The 22,309-nt window shown below is 42.3% G+C and overlaps 1 protein-coding gene across 1 annotated transcript in view; it reads left to right on the forward strand.

Annotated features, from left to right (window-relative positions):
* Ush2a (usherin) overlaps window positions 1–22,309 on the forward strand; it is a 678,886-nt gene that overhangs the window by 566,952 nt on the left and 89,625 nt on the right. Inside the window, exons 56-59 of the mRNA XM_021198607.1 lie at window positions 2,555–2,738; window positions 3,551–3,708; window positions 15,241–15,399; window positions 17,166–17,328. Coding sequence (XP_021054266.1) covers window positions 2,555–2,738; window positions 3,551–3,708; window positions 15,241–15,399; window positions 17,166–17,328 — 664 coding nt within the window. The remainder of the gene's footprint in view (window positions 1–2,554; window positions 2,739–3,550; window positions 3,709–15,240; window positions 15,400–17,165; window positions 17,329–22,309) is intronic.

Raw genomic sequence — 22,309 nt, forward strand, 5'->3', positions numbered from 1 at the left:
TCCTTGTTAGAGGTATAAGGTCTGCCCAGAGCACAGCCTCCAGAAGACTCGCCATTCCACTATCATTCTCTATCAACATCTCTATATCTATAAGGGTACCTAAGGGGCTGGAGAGGTGTCACGGTGGTTAGGAGCACTTGCTACACTTGCAGAGGGGACCTGATTTCGTTTCTTAGCGTCTATATGGTAGCTTACAGTTATCTGTATCTCTTGTTCCAGGGGACATAGTGCCGCCTTCTGCCCTCCTCAGGTACTGTGTACATCATACACATGCATACATGCAAACAAGCAAACAAGCACTCGTACACATAAAATAAAAAGTAAGGAAATCCAAAAGTACTTTTTTTTAAAAGAGTAAGCCCAGTCCTTGATTTTTTATTTCTGTATATATTTTATATTTACACTGGAGAATCAACTCCTTGAAACAATGAATCTTATCTTGGTCAACTCTGTACTTCCTGTAACTGTTTAGACTGCCTAATGTGGGCAGGAGATATGTTGTCCACATCTCTTTTCTATGCATAGATACAGGTTGGCAAATAGGACAGAGGATCCCCGCCTCAATGGAAATAAATTTGCTTAAAGCAGCCAAAGGGACAGAAATACCACCCAGTTATAACAGCATAAGTGACACATCAAGGAAAAGGTGATTATAATGTCCTCAGGGTTGGTGTGTGAGGGAGACTGAGCGGGCATCCCCTTGGAAAAGGCTAGAATAAGACAGTAAATGTCAAGCAAGCTGCATAAATGGGAGAATCTACACCAAAGACTGAAAATAAGATGGAAAACCTGGAGTGTTGGAAGCAGACGTATCTCAGGGGAAATGCAATTCTTGGGGCAGGCAAGAACTGAGCATGAAGCATTTTTTTTTTAATTAATTTATTTATTTATTATATGTAAGTACACTGTAGCTGTCTTCAGACACTCCAGAAGAGGGAGTCAGATCTTGTTACAGATGGTTATGAGCCACCATGTGGTTGCTGGGATTTGAACTCNNGACCTTNGGAAGAGCAGTCNGGTGCTCTTACCCACTGAGCCATCTCACCAGCCCCTAAATTTATTTATTTATTATATGTAAGTACACTGTAGCTGTCTTCAGACACTCCAGAAGAGGGAGTCAGATCTTGTTACAGATGGTTATGAGCCACCATGTGGTTGCTGGGATTTGAACTCCAGACCTTGGGAAGAGCAGTCCGGTGCTCTTACCCACTGAGCCATCTCACCAGCCCCGAGCATGAAGCATTTTGGAGATAGGGAAAGGTGTGTCCATAGGTCCACAAACAAGGGAGACTATAGTGCTAGGATGGTCAGGGTTAGAGAAATAGGGACCAGAGAGACCATGATAAGAACAGTGTGAAAACTGCAAAAGAGTCGTGTGCTTTGTAATACATATGAAATAAGCAGAGAGTGTTGTAAGAGTTCCAAAGGCATCAAGAAAGCCAAGACAGAGATGGCCCAGAAGTAGCAGGACATACCTTAATCCTCCTCTAGGGAGGAGGAGATAGGGGATGGTCTTTAGCTACACAGTAAGTCCAAGCCACAAGGACCGGCTTAAATGTGGAGATGAGGCTGGGCTGCATCTCCATGGTAGTGCAATTGCTCAGCATCACTGTGGCTGGCTTCAGTCCTCAGAACTGCCAAGGACAGATGCTAGCACAGAAGTATGTGAGAGGTGGTTGGAACTGGAGTGACAGCAGAGGAGAAAGGGCACTTTAAGGTCTGCCTAGCTCAGTGACCAGAGAGCAGGCGTGGTGAGTGCCTTAAGGTGATAATTCTGTTCATGTATGTTGCCTAAGAAAATCAATCCATGGCCAAGCTTGGAGCTATGTAGATGGTGGACAGGAGAAGCCAGAGTTCCACTGTTGGTGCTTCGAGCTTTGACATGCAAGTATTTATCTAAATGGCAATGTCACACAAACAGTTGGATTCATAAGTCTGAAGCCCAGGGGAGAGTAAGTATAAAATACACCGTAGGGAGCCTTCAGCATGGATGAGCTGGAGGGAGAACATCAGAGGTGAGTGTGGGAGGAAGGGGCAGAGACCAGAGAGGGCAGGGGATGTGGCGGAAGCATGGAGAGGAAGGCAAAGCTTTAGAGAGACTCCACAGCTTTAGGCGGCGGTGACAAATCTTGAGAAATCAGGAAGTGAAGCTGGGAAGTAATCCAGGGAAGATGGGTTGAATAGCCCACGGTATGAGGGGCGAGCCGAATTCTAACTTACTGAACTGTTATTGTGGGAAATACCTGATTGCACTTCCTTCCAGATAACCCAAGAGAAGAGCATCAAAGTTTCAAACACTCAGATTTTCTTCCAGCCGTGACTCAAATTACTCTCAAAGCAACGCCCAGACATCAGAAACTTCCCAGGGCAGGGGAGGCATTCCAAAGTAAGGCAGGAAAAGAAACAAACCCATGTTCGGAAATGTGTTTTTCGTCTCTTCTACAATGAGCCTTAAATCCACAGATAAGGGCTCGCTGGCTTGAGGGAGCCATGTCATTTCAGGGGAACGTATTTTATCCTCACAATAAAAACCTCATTGTGTCATTTTTGCCAGGAGTTTGGGTGACACCACGACACATTATCATCAATTCTACAACCGTGGAGCTATATTGGAATCCTCCAGAAAGGCCCAACGGCCTCATTTCTCAATATCGGCTGAGGCGTAATGGAAGCTTGCTTCTCGTGGGGGGCAGGGATGATCAGCGTTTCACTGATAACAACCTGGAGCCCGGCAGCAGGTGAGTGAGGGAAACTTCACCCGCCACTGTTAGCTTCCTAAGCTGTTCAAGGTTGAGAAAGAGCAGTTCCCATTCAAATGTTACTCAACTGATGAGCTGTGCTGTAACAGATAACAGTGCTAAATTGTTGTTAGTTTTGAGTCTATATGATAACCTTTTCACATAGGAATAATTCGTCCTCTGTTTTGGCATGGAAACATGAGAAATTCAAATATCTAAAGTATAATGTCCAACTTCAAAAATTATCAAATGTTGATTAAAGTGTACATTTCCGAGTTAGCAGTCAAAGGGGTTGGGAGAGCCCTGTACCCCTCACCTACCATGTCTTCCCTCCCTCCCCTTGACTTGCTCTGCTAGGTCTGCAGGAGCCACACATTTGCAATTCATCCCCACTCATTTCTCAGCAGACACAAGATAAACCTTACATCAACAGATGTTTCGGTGCAGAGAACAGAGAATAATTTAGTTTTATTGTGGAGAATAACAGATCAATTTAAATATCTCTGCCTCTAAATGAATCTCCCTGAAAACTCAACCCATTTAGAAATAGAAAAGACTAAATTGAATTTTCACAGCCCAATAGCACACCCCAAGACATTCCTGAGATCCTCTGGAGAAGCCATGAATGACTACAAGGTTCAGCATGGAGTTGGGAGGCAGCAATAGGGAATCTCTATAGAGGAGCACTGTCTATGCCAGAGTGTATGCTTACAGTAGCGTTTCTCACAGAAAATAATTCACAAATTGTCACAAATTTGTAACATTGTTGCGGTCCCTCAAAGACTGGCTGAATATAGCTTTGGTTTCCTCAGGTACACTTACAAGTTGGAAGCGAGAACTGGAGGTGGTAGCAATATGAGTGAGGATTACCTTGTCCAGATGCCTATGTGGACCCCAGAAGACATCCATCCCCCGTGCAACGTCACAGTGCTGGGCTCTGATTCCATATTTGTAGCATGGCCAACACCAGGTAAAGAAAGACATAGAATCGACCTCTGTCTCTCCGTGTGTATGTGTGTCTCTCCTCTCTCTTCTCTCCTCACTCCTCTTCCACCTCACCTACCTCTCTGTCTCTGTCTCTGTCTCTCTCTTCTCTCCTCTCCCCCTGTCTCTTCAACCCTCTCCCCTCTCACCTACCTCTCTTTGTGTGTCTTTCTCTCTGTTTCTCTCTGTGTCTCTGTCTCTGTCTCTGACTCTCTATCTCTCTATTTGTCTCTGTCTCTTTCTCTGTCTCTGCCCACCCCCAGCCCCATAGTCATCAGCCTTGGTGTCAAGCTCCTTCACCCACTGAGCTATCTCACTGACCACCCTCCTAGCATTTTTAGGGTGTCTTTGTACTTTAGGGACACCAAGTGAAATAAAGTCAAGAGCACCAACTGGAGACCAGACTCTAAGACATGCTTAGATCAGACCTATGCCTTCTCTAATCCAGTTTCTCCATGAGTAGTAAGAGAAGGTCCAGGAAGCTAAGTAGAATGGCCCAGAGGATTATCAAGTCATCTTCCTCTTGCTCACCTGAAGACTGAGCACTTGTGGGTTTGAAATTTTATTTATGAGTACAGAATTAAGACAAACAAGATGTCCAAGATCCACAAAATCATAGCACCACTTGGCAGACCTTTCACAGTTTATCTAGCGTGATGCCATTACAGCCAGATAGAATACAGGACAGCTAGTTATTTGTTGAGACCTGTCTTGTGTCCTAACATATGGTGGGTTTTGGAGAAAGTTCCCTGGGCTGCTGAGAAGAATGAGAATTCTTTTTTGTTGAGGTAGATCATTCAGTAGATATGTTAGGTCCATTTAATTCATGATGTCACTTGACTCCAATGTTTGGTGGTATTTTTGTTTGGTTGGTTGGTTTGGGGTTTTTTGGTCTTGATGATCTGTCTTTGGGTGACACAGGGTTACTGAAGTCACCCACGATTTTAGATATAATCGTATGTTGTCTTATGAAACCATATGCCCACGTATAGTGAGTGTGTGTGTGTAATGCTAATGTCCACTTAGCATGTCCTGTTGTTAAGTTCCATGTGATAATATGTACCTCTTCCATTTGGGGTGTCAAGACAGTGTCACGGATATTAGAATAGCAATGCCCAGTCGTGTCTTAATTCTTTTTGCTTGGAACCCTCCTATCTATCTAGCCTTTTACCTGAAGGTGGTTTCATCTTTGATGGTGAGGTGTGTGCTCCAAAGGCAGCAAAAACAGAGAATCTATTTGTTATCCAACCTGTGTGTCTGAGTCTTTTTCTTAGAGAGTTGAGATCATTAATATTGAGAGTTATTATTGAAGGGTTCATTCATTCTTTCATCCTGTTGGTTTGGTGATTCTGTTGATGTGATAGCCCTCTTCTGGTTGAAACTCCTGGTGTTACTATTTACATGTAAGGGTGTTACAAGGGTCAAATGGTGTTGTTTATGTAGCCAGCATTTATTACCTAGGTTTGGATGATAATTCTATAGATCTGGGTGATCTTTTAAATTCAATTCTTAATACCTTCAATACAATCATTTTAGTAACTCATTTTTATATAGTTTGTGGGCCAAGGGGATAGTTCATCAAGAGCAGGTAAAGGCATTAACCCAGCTGCAGAGCCTGATGACTTAAGAGCCCTCATACAAAGTCTGATGCAGTAATGTGCATCTGAAATCCCAGTACTCCCATGCAAGATGCGAAGCAGAGGCAGGAAAATCGGCTGGAATCTGGAGGGGCAGCTATGCTGGAGTAAATAATACTGAAGAATCGGGAAAGGCCTGCCTGCACAAAAACAAGAACTGGAGTTCCTAAGGTGTCCTCTGACCTCCATGTGCACACAGTGGCACATGCATGCACACACACACATATCATACATAGGCACACACACTTACTTTTAAAATGTATTTTATCTAGCATTTGCTTGAATGCCTTCGTTTACAAAGTGCTAAAAGCACTTAGTTCAATGTAGGGTTGAAATTTCTCAAATGTTTTTCAAACCTCCTAGCAGTGTGCTGTTTTCTTTTATGAATTCAACATCAATTTTTTGTGCTGGCTCTATAATATTTTCTATAAGAGAAGTCTCATTGTGGAATGAAAGTTAATCTTTGCTTATAAAATGTAACATTAACTCTTTCCTATCTCAAAACTGGTAGGAATTTTTAATTTAGTCTAGACTAAGGGAAATGAAGACCTGCATGCTAACTCTGACTGTTTAACCAATTGCTAACAAGTCTATAATTTCCAGGCCTCTCAATTTTTTAGATGCATAAGATCCATTACAGAAGCATTGTGTGTGATGCATGGAGAGACTCTTTTTCTGGTGCCTGGAAGGATTCCAGACTAAGGAAGCATCAGGTGACTGTGCCCTATGTGTCACGTGCAGTTAATTCTATCAGGAAGCATGTCATAATTTGGAGAATGACATTTTTTCTGTTTGGACTAGTCACAAATGTGTGTTCAAAGCAGAAGAAAGGCACACTTGCTGCAAGCAATGTTGCTTATGTAGTTACAGTCGGGAACTTCCCCCGAATTCAGAAGTTCAAAATGATCGCACCATAGACAGGACTGAATACCAAGTCAAAGAGGGCACATATGAAGTTTCCAGCCCTGACTGGACATAAGAATCCTAGAGATCTTATTCAAAAGTCAAATCCTCAGGCTGAGAGTTGACTGCTGGTTAACAGGCAGAAAGCCCTGGGTTCAGTCTCTAAGCATCACTTAAGCCAGGCACGTGCACACTGGTAATTCTAACACTCCAGAGAGGAGACAGGAGGATCAGTTTAGGGTCATCCTCCGCCATACAGGAAGTTGGAATTCTGCCTGAGACTTATAAAACTCTGTCTCAAAAAAAAAAAAAAAAAAGAAAGAAAAGAAAAATATAAATTCTCCGCTGGAGGCTCATGGAAAAAGATTTTCTTGAGGTGCAGTCAAGAAATGTAGGTTTGTTTGTTTGTTTAAGAAAGCTTCTCACTGGGTTCATATGCACCACCAAGTTTAGCAAAATCCCTCATCCCAAACCAACATGGTCAGTAATACTAACTTCCTGGAGATAGAAATCAGCGGCTTTCTCTTGAATGTATAAAGCCAAAATATTGATTGAATTAATTGATTTATTTCCACGTGTATTTTGTGGGGTTCAATATGGACAGAGTAACCTCAGGCAGGTGAGTTGCTGGGAGCAAATAATCTATGTGGTTGCTTGGCAACAGAAGAATTACCTAGGTAATTAACTGGATTTCGGTTTTCAAATTATGTTTCCAATTCGATCAATAAACTACATCTTAGATCATGTCTATAAATCCTGCTGGTAAGAGCACTGAGGACAGGGGTGGGGGGAGGTGACTGTGATAGAGCTGATCTTATAGACATGCATTTCTTAAAACCTACTATGTGCCAAACACTCCCAGGCTCCATTGAATTCCCATGCAAATGGCAGGAGGTAATTCCGAATAGTAGGAATTTGTGGAATCTGTCGCCAGGCATTGCCAGGATTCAAATGCAAGTCTGTCCAACCCTTAGCTTTGAAGAGTAATTCCTTCCTGCTTTTAGTTTAACAATTCCATCTGACTTTTTTTTTGCACTTTTCCCTGGAAGTCTTACAAACTTATGAGGCACACCCACTGCCTTGTAAAGTGGCACCCAGAGGCCTGGGCTGCCTGTTGGCCAAAACCCAATGGTCCTAGGAGGATGGTGTTCTGTTGGGCAAGTCAAGAGCTGGAGAATTAATAGGGAAATTATGACCCCCTCTAAGGGAAAAGAGCCACCAAGCTAAAGTGTGTGGATGAAAAAGAAGACTCCATCTGCCCAACCCAGAGTCTGGAAAGAACTGACAGGGTTCTCCGGCAAGAGCAGGAAGAGTCCCTGCTAAGTGGGCACAGTAGAGGTCGAGAAATGTCTCAAATACCCAAGAAGAGATTATTCAAAGACTGGTTTATAGCCCTGTTCAAGATCCTCTGTCCTAGGCCAAACCAGGCCCATTTATCGCCTGTTTACCTGATAAATGTTAGTAGAAATAGCTCCAAAGCACTCCAACCTCTGAAACATTAAGATGCCTGCTCGCCTGTACTTTGTATGGAGTTTGAAGGTGGAAACCCACTTACACACACACACACACACACACACACAATTTAAAATAAATCAGTGCTAAAAAGGTAGTTCGATGGTTAAGAGCACTGACTGTTCTTCTGCGCGACCCAAGCTAGATTCCCAGTACTTGCTTGGTGGCTCGTAACCATCTGACTCAAGTCCATGGAATCTGATGCCCTCTTCTGGTCTCTGAGGGCACTGCATGCACACACATACACAGAAAAAAAATATTTTTTTTAAATGAAAAACTTACATAAAATATTAATCATTTTTAGGGGTAAGGAGTCACGATAGTAACTTACCTTCCATTGTTGACCATGTGGTAAACAGGTCTGAAAAGACTCTAGCCAGTTAATGTTCGAATTAGAGGCAGCATGAGCCACTTAGCTTCCTCCTCAAGTGTCCTCTGACCCCTGGATCAGTACAGAACCAATTGAAAGAAAGGAGAAATATATGTAACCTTAATGAATGAAAAATTATAGAAAATTAAGAAGCAAAAGACTTCATAGAATATAAACCATTTGCTCAGAGAAAGAACAGAGGCAGCTAGTCCTGCTGTTTGAGAACCCAAACATTCAAAATTATTTAAACTCTGCAGATAATAATGAGCCGTTCTAATTTATCAAGATGATGACTATATTTTGAACTATCCACCCCTTAATCATGTCCTAATTAACAATACAGTCGCATTCAGCAAGCGCTTTTTTTCCTCACTAAGGATGGTGAGTTATTTAAGTTTAAGGCATAATATTGAAACCCTGGCACTTTCCCTTGCCCATTTATCTTTTAGTCCATTAAAGAAAAGAATTGGCAACCATGCTTCTGCTGGGAAATCATTTTAATTAATCCTGCATGGGCACATAAATACTTTTTATTAATCACGTTTCGATGAAAGGTTAGCTAGCTACAATATAGACTATCTATAGACATAAGACATGCCAGTGGGTGTTTGGTTACAGTCTTGGCTGTGGTAGATGGGGTTGAATGCTTGTCTGGTTACAAACAAACTGCACATCAACATTCGTAAATGAAATTTTTACCTTGCATTAATTTGGACGATCTAACATTGGCTGTTATTTTAGTTGAGTGCAGTACGCAAATGACAAGGGTTAGCAAGCCCACCTAGCAATTTATGCTTCCTTTGCTCTTTAACAAGTGAGTATCTTGCATTACTGGATCTTAGTACGAGCTAGGCATTTTCGTTGAGATAAACACCTCCCTTTCAATAACTATCACTTCATGTCTCATGTCTATTTTCCACATTTGTTTGGGGGTTTTTTATGACAGTGTCTCACTACCTCATACTCATGATGATCCCTCTGTGATGACAGGTGTAAGCCTCCACACCCAGCCTATTTTCTGTATTTTACCAGTGAGAAAAGTCAGTGTTGATTTTTCAAACCGTGACTTTCTCTAGATTATTCACTGGGTAGCTATCAGAGGCAACTCACAGGGGTTTTATTATCCCACATTTTTTCTTGTTAACCTTCTATTTTTTAAAGCGTTTTAAGTTTAACATGCATGCAGTGTACTAAATGATGGGCTTAATTATGGCATCGTCATATGTGCATGTAAGGTCTTCTGCTGCTCATAGCCCCTCCCCCATAGTTGCCCTACTCCAGCCAGGCAGCTTGTGCTGGCCACCTGATGCTGCCCAACTGGTCATCTAGTTTGCTGCCACTTGTATGCACGTGTGTGTTCATAAATATTTTTTTTTAATCCAGTTTCTATTTTTCTACCTAGTTCAAAGTTTAAAAGATAATTTTTCTATAGATACAGAAAATATGAATGACCACATTACAATTGCGGACCATCCTATGGTCCAGAGGGGTCATTTTATCTGGAGATCCAAATCTCATAAGAATGCAGAATGCACTTGCCTTTGGGTGGACTAAGTGTTTGTGTTCCCTTAATGGACAAGAATATATCCATTGGTCCCCCACTCCGGGATGTGGTAGGATGCAAGACACCAGATCATGACAAGAGGCACAAAGAAAATGTGACATCATCCCACCTCTGAGGAATGCTCTGCCTGTGGGGGGAGCAAAGGCTGCAGAGTGTAGCTCTCAGGCTATGTTAAAATCCTGTACAGTTATCATCCAAGAGGTAAAGATAGCCTGGTTCAATCATTTCACCCCCAAAGAGGACATAATCAAGACAGCCTGGCCACACAGAGGAGGGTATCGGCCGGTATGTCAGAGACACTGCCTTAAGGGTAAACTGGTTTTTTAAGCAAGCGCTGCTATCAAACTGAATTAATGGGTTATATTATTTTTTTACTCTTAGAATTGTTACTGCTCCTGATCCTTAAAAAATTATTTTAAAAGGGCTTTTGTGATTGACTTGGCCCGTTGTAAAGTATGCACCTGCTGTGAAATGAAGCCACGGAGGAAAAAAAAAAGTTGAATAATTTAACTTTTTTATTTGTAAAGATAATCAGGGTTTTTCTGATTACATCTTAACTTCATAAATGTTAAATAACCTATCAGCATCTAGTTGTTGTAAATTATGAAAAGGAACACCGCCAGGAATATTAACCGATACAACCCTTGTTCTTCAGAGAACAAGAAAATGTGTTATGGCAGCTTGTCACTGTGCGACTGGTAACTCTGACACCAAATAACAAAACTGCCATTTGCACTTAGGGTAGATTGGTTCACACGCGTTTCCGAGGCTCCTTTTGCTCTGACAGAAATTTATGAACTCGGGAACTAACCAAGTCGTAAGTCTCCCCAGCTGATTCTAACAAATATGCCCATTTCATTTCATTTAGTCATCAGGGTACCAGGGGGGCTTCGTGGGCTCAGACTCATTGCAGATGGCTCGGGATTTCAGGGACACTGTAGTCAGTGTGTCACCGCCCTGCAAAGTGATGGCAGGGGTGGGACCCTCTTCCTAGACATTTGTCAGAGTTTGACATGTCCACAGTTTAGAGGTGCATTTTCTGTTCCAACACCTCATAGGTGTATGTAAAGGGCTCTCGTTGCCCATTTACTGCGAGGTGAAAAATACATTTCCCGGGTTCACGCTGTGGCTAGCCATGCTTAAACCTAGATCAATATTGTGTCTATCTCTGAAACACAGTAGAAGTGCAATCTTGTGCCCCAGCCCCGCTGGGAGCCCTGTCATTTTTGAACAGAGATGTGGAAGGATGAAGAGTGTGGAAGCAGCCGGTTGGTTGTAGGTACGGACTGGAGACAAAGAAACTGACTTCAGGCAGTTTGGGTGGGAGATGCCCTGAAATTATCACTGGGGATGAATTACCACGACAGACTGCCTTCCCGGCGCAACTTGATCGTGTACAACTACACACTTAAAATTCCAAACAAGAGAGGGTTAGGAGAGTCACTCGCCTCTGACGTAACATTCCTATCTGATTGGAAGGGTGGCTCTCTGGGAGAGGTGTTGGGTGCATGAGAACATGGTTAATACTTGTTATTACAGGTTGATTAAATCTTTTTAAAATCTGTTTTTCTTGTGTAGAGATGGAGATTTTTGACAGCTTCTACCTTGTGGGAATGAGCCTGAAATACTTTGTGGTTTTGTGTCACCCTTGCGAAAGTGCAGCTGTCTAACCAGTGGTGTCAGCCCTTTACAGAGGAAGCCACTGCTGTTCAGAGAGGTCCCTTGGTGTGAGGCAGTGACTGGAGAAATAGGGGCAGAGATGAGCTGATCCCAGCCCAGTGTGCAGTTTTTGGAGATCAATAACATGGGGGCATGTTTTATATAAGTGTGTTTTCCAGGCTTTTCCACAAGACCTACCCAAGGCACCAAGAGAGAGAGTGAACATTCAATCCCAAGGACTCTGCCTCAAGCACAGACCATGCCTTTGCAGTTTCTTAAATTGCACACTGGGTCTTTCGATCCACCCAGATTTGGCATCCTTGTATTTGCTCTGAGTCTGGTAGTTCACCGTGTTAGAAGGCATTTGTTACAAATCTCCATCATTGAAAAGTGATACATTGTACCGAGAAAACCTAAGAGCCACCCCCCTCCCACTTAGTACCAGGTTCTGTGTCTATTCTTCTCAACTCATTGTATCATCCTACAAGACAGACCGCAAGGAGATAGACTCTAATGGGACTTGTTGCAATCAAGAGGTATTAAAAAAAAAAAAAAATACTCCATGTAGCAATTTCTCTGAACATATTCTCATGCTTAAAGTTTGAATTACAAGCTGAAAGTGCCCCTGGTTAGTTCTGCAGTCATCTCTACTGTGTCATGTGGTGCTCTCTGAAGGATGGAGTGGGGAGCCTGGTGCCACACCCTCAATCATTAATGAGCTGAGAATCTCAAATGAACTCTGTAGATGGTTCTCTTCCTCCAACCCTCAAATTTATTTAATTACAGTAGCTTGTTGGGAACTCTGAACAATGTTCCTGACTTCATCTTGAAGTTGAGAATTAGTCCTTGAAGAACATCTCCTAGATAAGTCTGTGATGTGTACTCATTAAACCAACCAAGAGAAAGGTAAACCTATCTAAAAACTCTAAGGATTTGATCTTGTGATAGCTTTCATGAAAATAAGTAATATAGAATTTTCTGTCACACTGAACATAAGTGGCAGAAGCCAGACCAACCATTTGTTCTGTGACTACACCCTATCATGTGTTCATGGTGAATTCATTTCAAGGCAACATGGAGAGACTGAAAATTGAGTTGTTCTCTGAGTTTCTCCTGAACAGCTCTTTCCAGTACACGGATGCTTCAACACAAGTTTCTTCCACACTCTGACATGACCTCTGTCTCTAACCTTTTAGGCTTGTAAAACTTTTTATGACTTTACCAGTTTTCTACATCCAGACATTTCAGGCAGAAAAACTCACAGCCAAGTTTTATGAACAAGAAAAAGTGAAATTCTAGTCATTCCCCATGCCTCAGATAGGAAAATCATGTGTTTCCAAAGGTCTTTGTCTTAGAATATTCTTTAACATGAGCCTACATGTGTCCAGGATGTGTGGGTCTCAGGCTAGGAAACTTGGTATTTAGAACTTAAAATCTTAACCTCTAATTTTCCTGTTCCATTAATGGCAATTTGACCCATTCCGAATTGGTCTACTTGTCTACACAGCTTTTCTCAGCCCTGCCCTGTAATTTTCTTTTCCTGATAGCTTAACCTAAGATTCTATTTTCAAAGCTTAGAAATATAAGCTTCGCTCTGCATTCGGACCATATCATTACTACTCACAACCAGCCAGTGCGCAATCCAGAAGGAGTGGTTTTGACTTAACTGAGATTCAACATTCGTATCTTTGGAGGGGAAGGAGGGAGGGAGCTTGGCATTCAAGAGGATCTGCTGCTCTTCCGGAGGCCCTGGTTCAGTTCCATGCTCCCACACCTGCAACTGCTTGTAGCTCCAGGTACAAGGGGGGAAATCTGATGCCCTCTATGGCCCCTGTGGGTACTGCACACAAAATGCAAACACCACACTCAGGCATTCACATTAAATAAATAAATAAACAAATAAGTAAGTAAGTAAATATTTCTAAAAGAGAGAGGCTACCATTATCCTAATGTCTAATTCATTCATTTAATTGCCCGATAAATGATTGAACTTCTACTCTATGCTAAAAGCTGGACATAGAAGCCTCGTTCACAAAGATAACAGCCTCCAAACTTTTGAAGCTGGTGTTCTGCTATTAAGGGAGAACAGGGCTTTGTGGGGCAGCACAGGATTTCTGAGAAGCTGTTCTTCTAGCTTGCATTGCTGCTGCAGCCATGGTATGAACCTTCCGCCCGGCCCTGACCTCCAGTCTCAGGTATGAATCCATCATTCACCAGACAGCCATGCTTTAGCACATTCAAGTTCTTCTCTTGTTGTGTGTATATAACCCCCAAGTTTCCTGCAGAGATCATGAAATCTAATGGCTACTTGGGTTACCCCAAGGGGCTTTCTCAGGCCCAGGTTTGGGGACATGAAAAATGGTGTCGCCATTAACTGAAAGAAGAAACTTAGAGAGCCTCAAGTTTGTCCACCGAGGGTGAGGAAGGGGGAGGCAAGCATAGCTCATTCTGATTGCCATCTCCTGTTGAGATTAAGTTCACTCTAGGCATGGGAAATGGTTTAGATAGGAGAGAGTGAGTTACATAAGCATCAGGACCTAAATTTGATCCCCAGACTCAACATTAAAAACAGATAAAAAAAAATAAAACAGGTATGGTGCACACACTTGTAATTTAGGTCTTGAGTGGCAGAGACAAAAGGATCTCAGGGCCTCACCAGTGAGAGAGCCTGTTTCTAAAGAGAAGATGGTTTCTGCCAGTAGCAACAGCCAAGGACGCCCTCTGGCCTCTACGTGCATGCATGAATCACACACATACACATCTGTTCACATGTTAGTACATGCACACATGTATACATGTGCACACACTGCTCAGTCTAGGTTGCTAGGTTCTTACCAATCTAGCATATTTCTAAAGAAGACCATGGGACAGCAGGGTGCTAATCTTCCCAGTGCCCTGTTTGTACCCACTGTGCACACAATCCCAAGCACCTCAGGGTCAATCAGCACTTCCCCTCGTTGGGGCTCACACCGCTACAAGGAGAGCTAGCTTTCCTTCTGTAGAGCTCACCCCTCAAGGGTCTTCAGGTGCTATGATGTTCACTCTGTGAGGTTGTCAATGGATTTATTCGTTTCTATGGTAACTACAAATTTATTGATACATAGCATGTAACTAACTGTAAATGTCACACACACCCCCATCGGTGAGATATTCAGTCAGAGCCTCTATTACAGTCTCCATTCAAAGCTCACCTTCTTGCCTTTAAAACTGTATGTTTCTTCATGACCATATAAAACTTAACAGGCATTTAATTATAGGAATAGATTTTTTAAAAAAAAAAAAAAACCACTACTTTCTTTAGGAAGTGCTGGTGAAAAAAATGACAGTTATTGGACCCAAATTTCTATGTATTTAAGGTCCATAAGTCTCACTGACAGAGTGGACTGTCCTAGCTCAATAATTAATGCCCTGGGAAATCTCCAGGTAGACAGTGATTTAGATATTTTATGGGCTATTATGTCAAAGATCCATGTCAGACAAGATGCTTACACAATGGTCTGCAGAAAAATTATTGTCACAAGCAAACTAGAGTTTTGTTTTGTTTTTTAATGCACTTTAAGTAAACCTAGGGAGGATATGTTACCCTCCTTAATTGCCGAATGTTTTAAGTGACAGGTGACTTCATTTTTATTTACCGTTAGAGTGTATCTTTGACAACGACCATTATAAATGTTTAAACAGCTCTTGCCTTTGGAGCACACACTGTAGTGTTTTCTAACTTGTGTTCTGCGCAGTTTCAGTACTACCCCAAGCCATCCCTTACCTTTCAGAGATAAACTTGTGTGTGTGCATCATTCTGAGGGGATGGAGGCACGGACGGCCTTGCATGAGGTAATTATGCATCTTTCTTTCTCTTTCTCTCCCACTTCACAGGAATCCTGCTTCCCAAAATTCCAGTGGAGTACAGCATCTTACTCAGTGGTGGGAGTGTGGTGCTCTTAGCCTTCTCTGTCGGACACCGGCAATCTGCACACCTGAAAAACCTGTCTCCGTTCACACAGTATGAAATACGGATACAGGCCTGCCAAAATGGTGATTACCTTTTAAAAATTTGACCTGGCCTTGTGCGAAAAGTATCTCAAAACATATTTTTCCCCCTTAGGAAAAGAACAGTCAAAATACAAAGAGTAATGATTAATTTCTGACTTGTGGTAGAATGATTGTCCAGAAAAATCAGAGCCTGGCAATCATTGAGGCATTCGACATCCCTACACATTGCATGAATATTTAAATACATAAAAAATGCATTAAAAAGCCACATTAAAATGGTAGCTTTGTAAAGCCTTATTTTATAAGGCCTTTTAAAAGAAAAAACACATAGCTCACAGAGAAGCCATTAGGAACATAAAACAAAATAGGCTCTAGAATAAATTTCATAGAAAATGTATTAAACTTGATTTTATTTAAACATTTTCAGGAGGGAGAAGAGGAATGTTATTTAAGAGCTGATTTGCAGTCAAGCTTGGTGGTACATGACTTTAATCCCAGCATTCAGTGGGGCAGAGGCAGGCAGATCTCTGAGATCGGAGACAGCCTGGACTACAGAAGGAGTTCTAGGATAGCCAGGGGCTACCTTGGAAAAAAACAAACAATAAAAAAAGAGTTGAATTGTTCACAAGCAAGTATATATTTGATGGTGTTTCCTTGGAGCCAATAGTCTGAAGTCTGTGCTTTAGCCTGTGGCCTGGTGGAAGGAAACATTGCTATCTTAGACAGAATGTGGTCCCCTCCTTCTCACCTGTCATCTCACCTGTCATGGAGGACTGAAGAGACAAACTGATACTCAGAAGAGGAAAACATGGAATCCAGAGAGAATATTACACGTAGTTTCCATGTGGGAAAAACAAACTCTTAAGGCCAGGAAGTGTGGTACATGCCTTTAATCCTAACACTTAGAGGCTGAAGCAGGCAGATCTCTGTGAGTTCAAGGCCAACCTGGTTTACCCAGCAAGTTACAGGACAGCCAGGGCTACATAGACTCTGTCTCAAACCAACATCGTATTGTGTATAATAGTGTAGTGCAGCCTCTATGTGACGGATAATATGAGATGCAGTTCACACAGACAGCATCTTGTTCGCCTTGGAGAAGCCTCCCAGTCTGTAATCTCCCACACGCCTTACCCTAGACTTGGCTCAAGTTTCAGAGCTGGTCTTGATGATTCGTATCAGATGCCCCAAGTCCATTTGTTGACTTTACCCTACAAAGCAGGCCATGGTTCGTTGAAGGGTTTGCTTTCCATGGTCTACCCTTTCACGCAACAACACGGAAATAGCTTCCACTTGAAGCTCTCTTGACTTAAGGGCAAAATCACCACGTGCCTAGAACTACGCTGTGGGTGACCAATAGACTTGGAGTTACATGTTCAATATCTGTGCGTCTAAACAACAAGGTTAGTTTAACGCATTAAGGACTATCAAGTGTACTGTGTGTGCAGGTCATCACACTCAGGAAATCCAAATGGCATCTCTGTTTAACGAGAACAACCACAGCAGAAATCCCAGGTCCATCAAGTCGGGGGGGGGGTGCAGAGTCTCGGCTCCTAAGCGCCTGGAGAGACGCTGGGGGGGGGGGGGGGGGTTTGCCTACCTTAGTATAAGCAGATTGTTAACGAATAAACCATCTAAATATGATTTTATATTTTAATGTTCAAATTCCATGGGCACCCATAGGACCACACTGAAACATGTATGCAGTGTACCCAGACATATCATTTTGATGGCACTGTTACCCTCCTAGATGGCTATGTGACACTTTGCCTGGCTGGACAAATTAATAAAACCCTGGGTTGCTTTTGCAGCAGGCTGTGGAGTCAGCCCCAGGACATATGTCAGAACGCTTGAAGCAGCACCAGCAGGTCTAATGCCCCCTCTTCTGAAGGCTCTGGGGTCACCTTGCATAGAGGTTAAGTGGATGCCACCTACGAGACCCAATGGAATCATCACCAGCTATGTCATTCACAGGTGAGAGGTTATCTCGACTGGGGATGTGTACCATCCGAGGGCTGCAGAATCACGTTCATACTTCACATGCACAGGGGACAGAAGGGCATTCATGTGCTATGGAGCACATACAGGTGGAGACTGTGTTGGAAACTGTGACCTCCCCTCTGATACGCTGCCCAACACCAGGGCCCACAGTTACTGGGTGACCTTTCCCTGAGATCTGTTGGACAGGTGAAACTCTAGAGCCCTTGGCTTCTGCTTTGTTTTGTTTTATCTCCATGATTCCTACCATACATGCTGCCTTCTTTGTTTCCCCTCATTGTGTCCATTTTTCTTTGCTTCTTTATGCTTGTGAGATTCTAGATCAAAACCAGGGCCTCACACACGGTAAGCAACTGTTCCACTTCTGAGCCATATCCCCAGTCCTTCCATTCAGCTTTATGCCTCTTTTCTTAGATGGCTTGTGGTATATTTCTCCTCACCATGTGCAGAATTTATTACATGGATCTCCCTAATGTAAGGAAAGTGAAAGCAGAAAGAGAGGAAATGGGAAAGGCAGGAAGGACATGGCTGAGGAAGGATGAGGAGGGATGAAGACGAGGAAGGACAAGAGTGGAGCGGAAGAGAAGGGGGTGAGGAGAGGAGAGGGGAGAGGAAGGGAGGGGAGGGAAGAGAGGGAAGGAGAGGGGACAGAAGGGGAGAGAGGGGAGGAGAGGGGAGAGGAGGGAAGAGGAGATGGGAGAGAAATGAAAGAAGAAAGAAGAGACAGAAACAGAGACATATAGATGGAAGCTGAAAGTAAAAGATGGGTCAGAGGCAAAGGCCCTGTGTGCTTGATCCCTACAGCAGAAAACACGGTCAGGTGTGGCTGGCGGGCAGTGCTACACACGTGAAACTCCACTACAAAAGCCATGTCTACAGAAGTCACAAAAGTGCATCCTGCTCCCCCACACCGCCGCCATTCCACCCTCTGGTAGTCTCCCTGGCTCTTTCCACTGCTCTTTGTTTGGTCCACGAACCCAGGACCTTCAGTGACAGCTCCCGTAGGCATTAGACCCTTTCTTCTTCAGTGATCAGCTAAGGGTTTGTAGGTGAAACAAATGGGGAGGCAGAAATTATGGTTACATTTCTGGCTATGTAAGCAGCGTTGCCCAAAATGAACAAGCCCAGCTTCTCAGCAAGTAGTAATTTGAAAAATAATGTTTCTGATTCCAATGCATGTGGACATACAAAAAACATGCAAATGCACACTTCACACTAAGCACTTTACAAAAACATGCAAATGTGCACTTCACACTAAGCATTTTAGTGCAGACCTCAGATATCCAGCCTCCAGAAATGATTTTCTTCCAATTACTTAATGCTAATTGCACAGAGAGGTGCATGAAAATCCTGTTCTGAATGAAGGGAAATAGGCCACCGTCAGAGCGCCAGACCAGGCTCCAGTCTGTTGGTTTTGTAAACAAAGCTCCTGATCGCAGTGAACATCCTGTGGCAGCTACAGCAAAGGGAAACAGGAACCAGAATGCAGAAAGGCCGCTTCAGTGAAAAATACTGTAAATTGAATTTGACAGCATTTGATGGCATTTGATTATTCTAGTCACAGGCAAACAATGATATAAAGAGTAATATGAAACAGAATGTGTTACTGCCTAGCCGACTCCGACGCAATAAACCTTCCCCCAGCGTGACACAATCACTTCACCATCATAATTGTGGCCTGTTTGATACCTCTGAGTACAGCGGAAGGGCGCTGACTGACACAGATACATTTTGTTTTTTATTTAAAGTGAAATGAAAATGGTGCACCGGGGCCCCAGATACAATCGTTATATTCACCTGCCGAGGCATGAATCACTTGGCAGTTATTCTGGCTGAAGTTTAAATGTGCTTAGACAACAACAATATCAAATTTTTCTTAGATAGCTGCAGAAAAAAAAAATCAGAAATTTGTAAGGACAGAAATAGCATGTAGACGCACAGTTCTTTTTCATCCTGCGATGACGACGCAGGGCCCCTTGCGCGGCTCCAGCTCGAGCCTGCCTGCTTCTGAGGGGCTAACACAGAGCAGTTCCCACTCCATCACTCGCCTGCTCTCTTCTGTCACCAAAGGAAACGCATTCAGCCGAAACCAGAGACAGGCTTGGCCTATGCAGATATTCTCATCAAATCGCAGGAAGCTAACGTGCCGGTTTCATTTTGAAAACGCTTGTGGCAATTTCTCACTGATCCCCCGAATTACTCCCTCCTCTCTTCTGTTGTTTTAATATTGCTTCTACATATCATACTGTTAAAAATAGAAGGTGCCTGCACTAGTAAGATGTTTATGATCTCAAGAACTAAGCAGAATGGTCCACAGGTCACTTTTCGTATTGCTGGAACTCGGGGAGGAGGGCTTCAGATCTTCTCATGGTTACCTGGGTGAGGAAGGCGGGGCGCTGTTCAAGGTAGACAGAGTGGCTTCTATCCACAGCAGTGGGCGCGAGTAGGCTTCTTCCTGTCTCATTGGATCAAAAGCGGAAGCTGAGCCCACCCGCAGCTCTCGTCTCTGTTCCTGAGCCCATACCTCTGCTCACTCATATCCCAAAGGTTCCACAACCTCTCAAAACAGCAACACCAACTGGAGACCAAGCGTTCCAACACCCGGGTCTGTGAGGAGGGTTCCATATTTAAGTCCCCATAACCTCTTAATGACAGACTCCTGATGTGAATGTCCCAGCTTAAATGTCCAGATACGTACGCTGCCTTGTTGACTCCGTGCAAGTCATATGGAAGTTGTTTGTTTGGTTTTGGTTTTTCAAGACAGGGTTTCTCTGTATAGCCCTGACTGTCCTGGAACTTCCTTTGTAGTCCAGGCTGGCCTCGAACTCAGAAATCCGGTTTTCATAATCAATGGGGAAGTTTATAGTAGTGTTTTATAGCTTATTTAGTATCAAGAATCAGGCAAGGCCAGCTTGCATGTTCACATCTTCCTCAAAGAGAGGTTGGTTAGCATAAAGATTCTTCAGTCTAACCACCTCCTCAGGTCCACAGCCTTTTAAATGGTAAATTTCTCCATCTTCAAACTCCAACCAAGATGCGTTCGTAGGAATTGACGAAATTATCTCTCACCCACTAGGAGCTTCCATGTAAATGGACATGAAATTACACAGTGCTTATAGTGTCAGGAAGCTTCCCTTTTAAATGAATAATGATATTTGAATTATCTATGTGCATTAGAAGAAAAAAGTGCATACAAAGACACCTTAACACTGTGAAGAAGAAAAGAAAAGAAAAAAAAAAAAAAAACAGGTAAAACTTCCTTTGGGTATTAAGAAAGACTTTAGGTTGGTGTTTCCAGAATGGATGGTTAAACTGACTGAGATAACTGAGGAAAGGCAACCATTAAACCAGAGGCAAAGAAGCATTGATGAAGTCTAATTTGTATTATGTGAAAAGGCAGATATGGACATTGAGTTAGATGATAAATAGCTTAGATCTATCCATACCAAAGGACACACAGATCTTTAAACTTTAATTCTTATCACTAATGATCTTATTATTACACAATACAAGATAACAGAAAGTGATGGATAACGGAATGTGAGACTTGCAAGAACTCAACGGAAACTTTAGAGCTGCACTACTTACTTACCTTTCATTGCTGTGACAAAACACCAGGACCAGAAGGGGTTTATGGACAAACAGGTTTCTTTGGGCTCATGTTCAGAGGGGGAAAGGGTCTATAACGTTGGGGGATGGGTGGCAGCAAGAAGCCAGAGTGAGAACCTGAGAAATCACATGTTTAACTGCAAAAAGAAGCAGAGGGAGACCTAAAAGTGGTGGAGACTCTAGACTCTCAAAGCCTACCCTCTTCCTCAGGGCTGCATCTGCTCAAGGCTCCTTCAGCTCCCCAAGCAGCACTACCCACCGGGGACCCCCAGTGTTCACAGAGCTGAGCCTACAGAGGTTGTTGGCTTGTTGCTTTGTTTCATTCAAACCACACAATAGAGTAAATTTATTTTTAGAATATTCATAATATCAGCGTAACTAAGACTAGTCCTTCCAAAGTAAGGCCGTGGTGACCACTGACATTTTAAAAGAAACGTGTTTAGTAGGAAAGAGTATTTAAGCACAGCATTATGAAAGGTCACATAACTCATCCTTATAAACCCAGCTAAGGCATGTATAATCACTATGAATAGATGTGAACACTAGTCATTTTAATATATTAACATTGATGCATTATGTTTTCTTTTATATAAAAAATCATATTTCTCATATTTCTCTTGGAAGTTTCATATTTATTAGTCTATAATCTTTATGCAGTAAATCTTTTTGTGATCATGTTAAAATTAGCACATTGATTATTTCTTCCAATTCTTCTATGGCTCTTCTTATTTCTAAAACAAATTAGCTTTGTGAACAGGAATAAGATAAAAAATTCCAGTCTTCATTAGAAAAGAGTTTCTCCACAGTATTTTTATGAATTACCGGTTTGATATGCTGCCTACTCAAAGTTTATTATTTAGTCTGTTTAAGGAATACACATACACATATACATACTTTATATATATAGTATATATTATAATGTATATAATATATAATTCCTATATATAAATATGTATTTATATGTATTGTATATATTATATATAAGTATATAAAATATGTAATATATAATACACATATGTATAAATACATATATACATACATAATATACATATATATATGTATACACACACATATATATATGTACATATACTGTGGTAGATAGAACTTAACTGATCTAGCAGTGGAAGCATTATAGGTGTCAATAAAATAAGAAAATTCTGCAACACCCAAGTCCATAGTTGAAGTACTTGTCATGTGTAGATAAAATCTAAAGCACTCTCAGAACAGACTTAGGACATCTGGATATTGACTTTGGGTAGACTCTATCAGGCCAGGCTGACCAACTTAGGAGCTCGGGGTTGTGTGTGTGTGTGTGTGTGTGTGTGTGTGTGTGTGTGTGTGTGTGTGT

This window comes from Mus pahari, chromosome 5, assembly GCF_900095145.1.
Source record: "Mus pahari chromosome 5, PAHARI_EIJ_v1.1, whole genome shotgun sequence".
NCBI classification, from domain to species: Eukaryota; Metazoa; Chordata; class Mammalia; order Rodentia; family Muridae; genus Mus; species Mus pahari.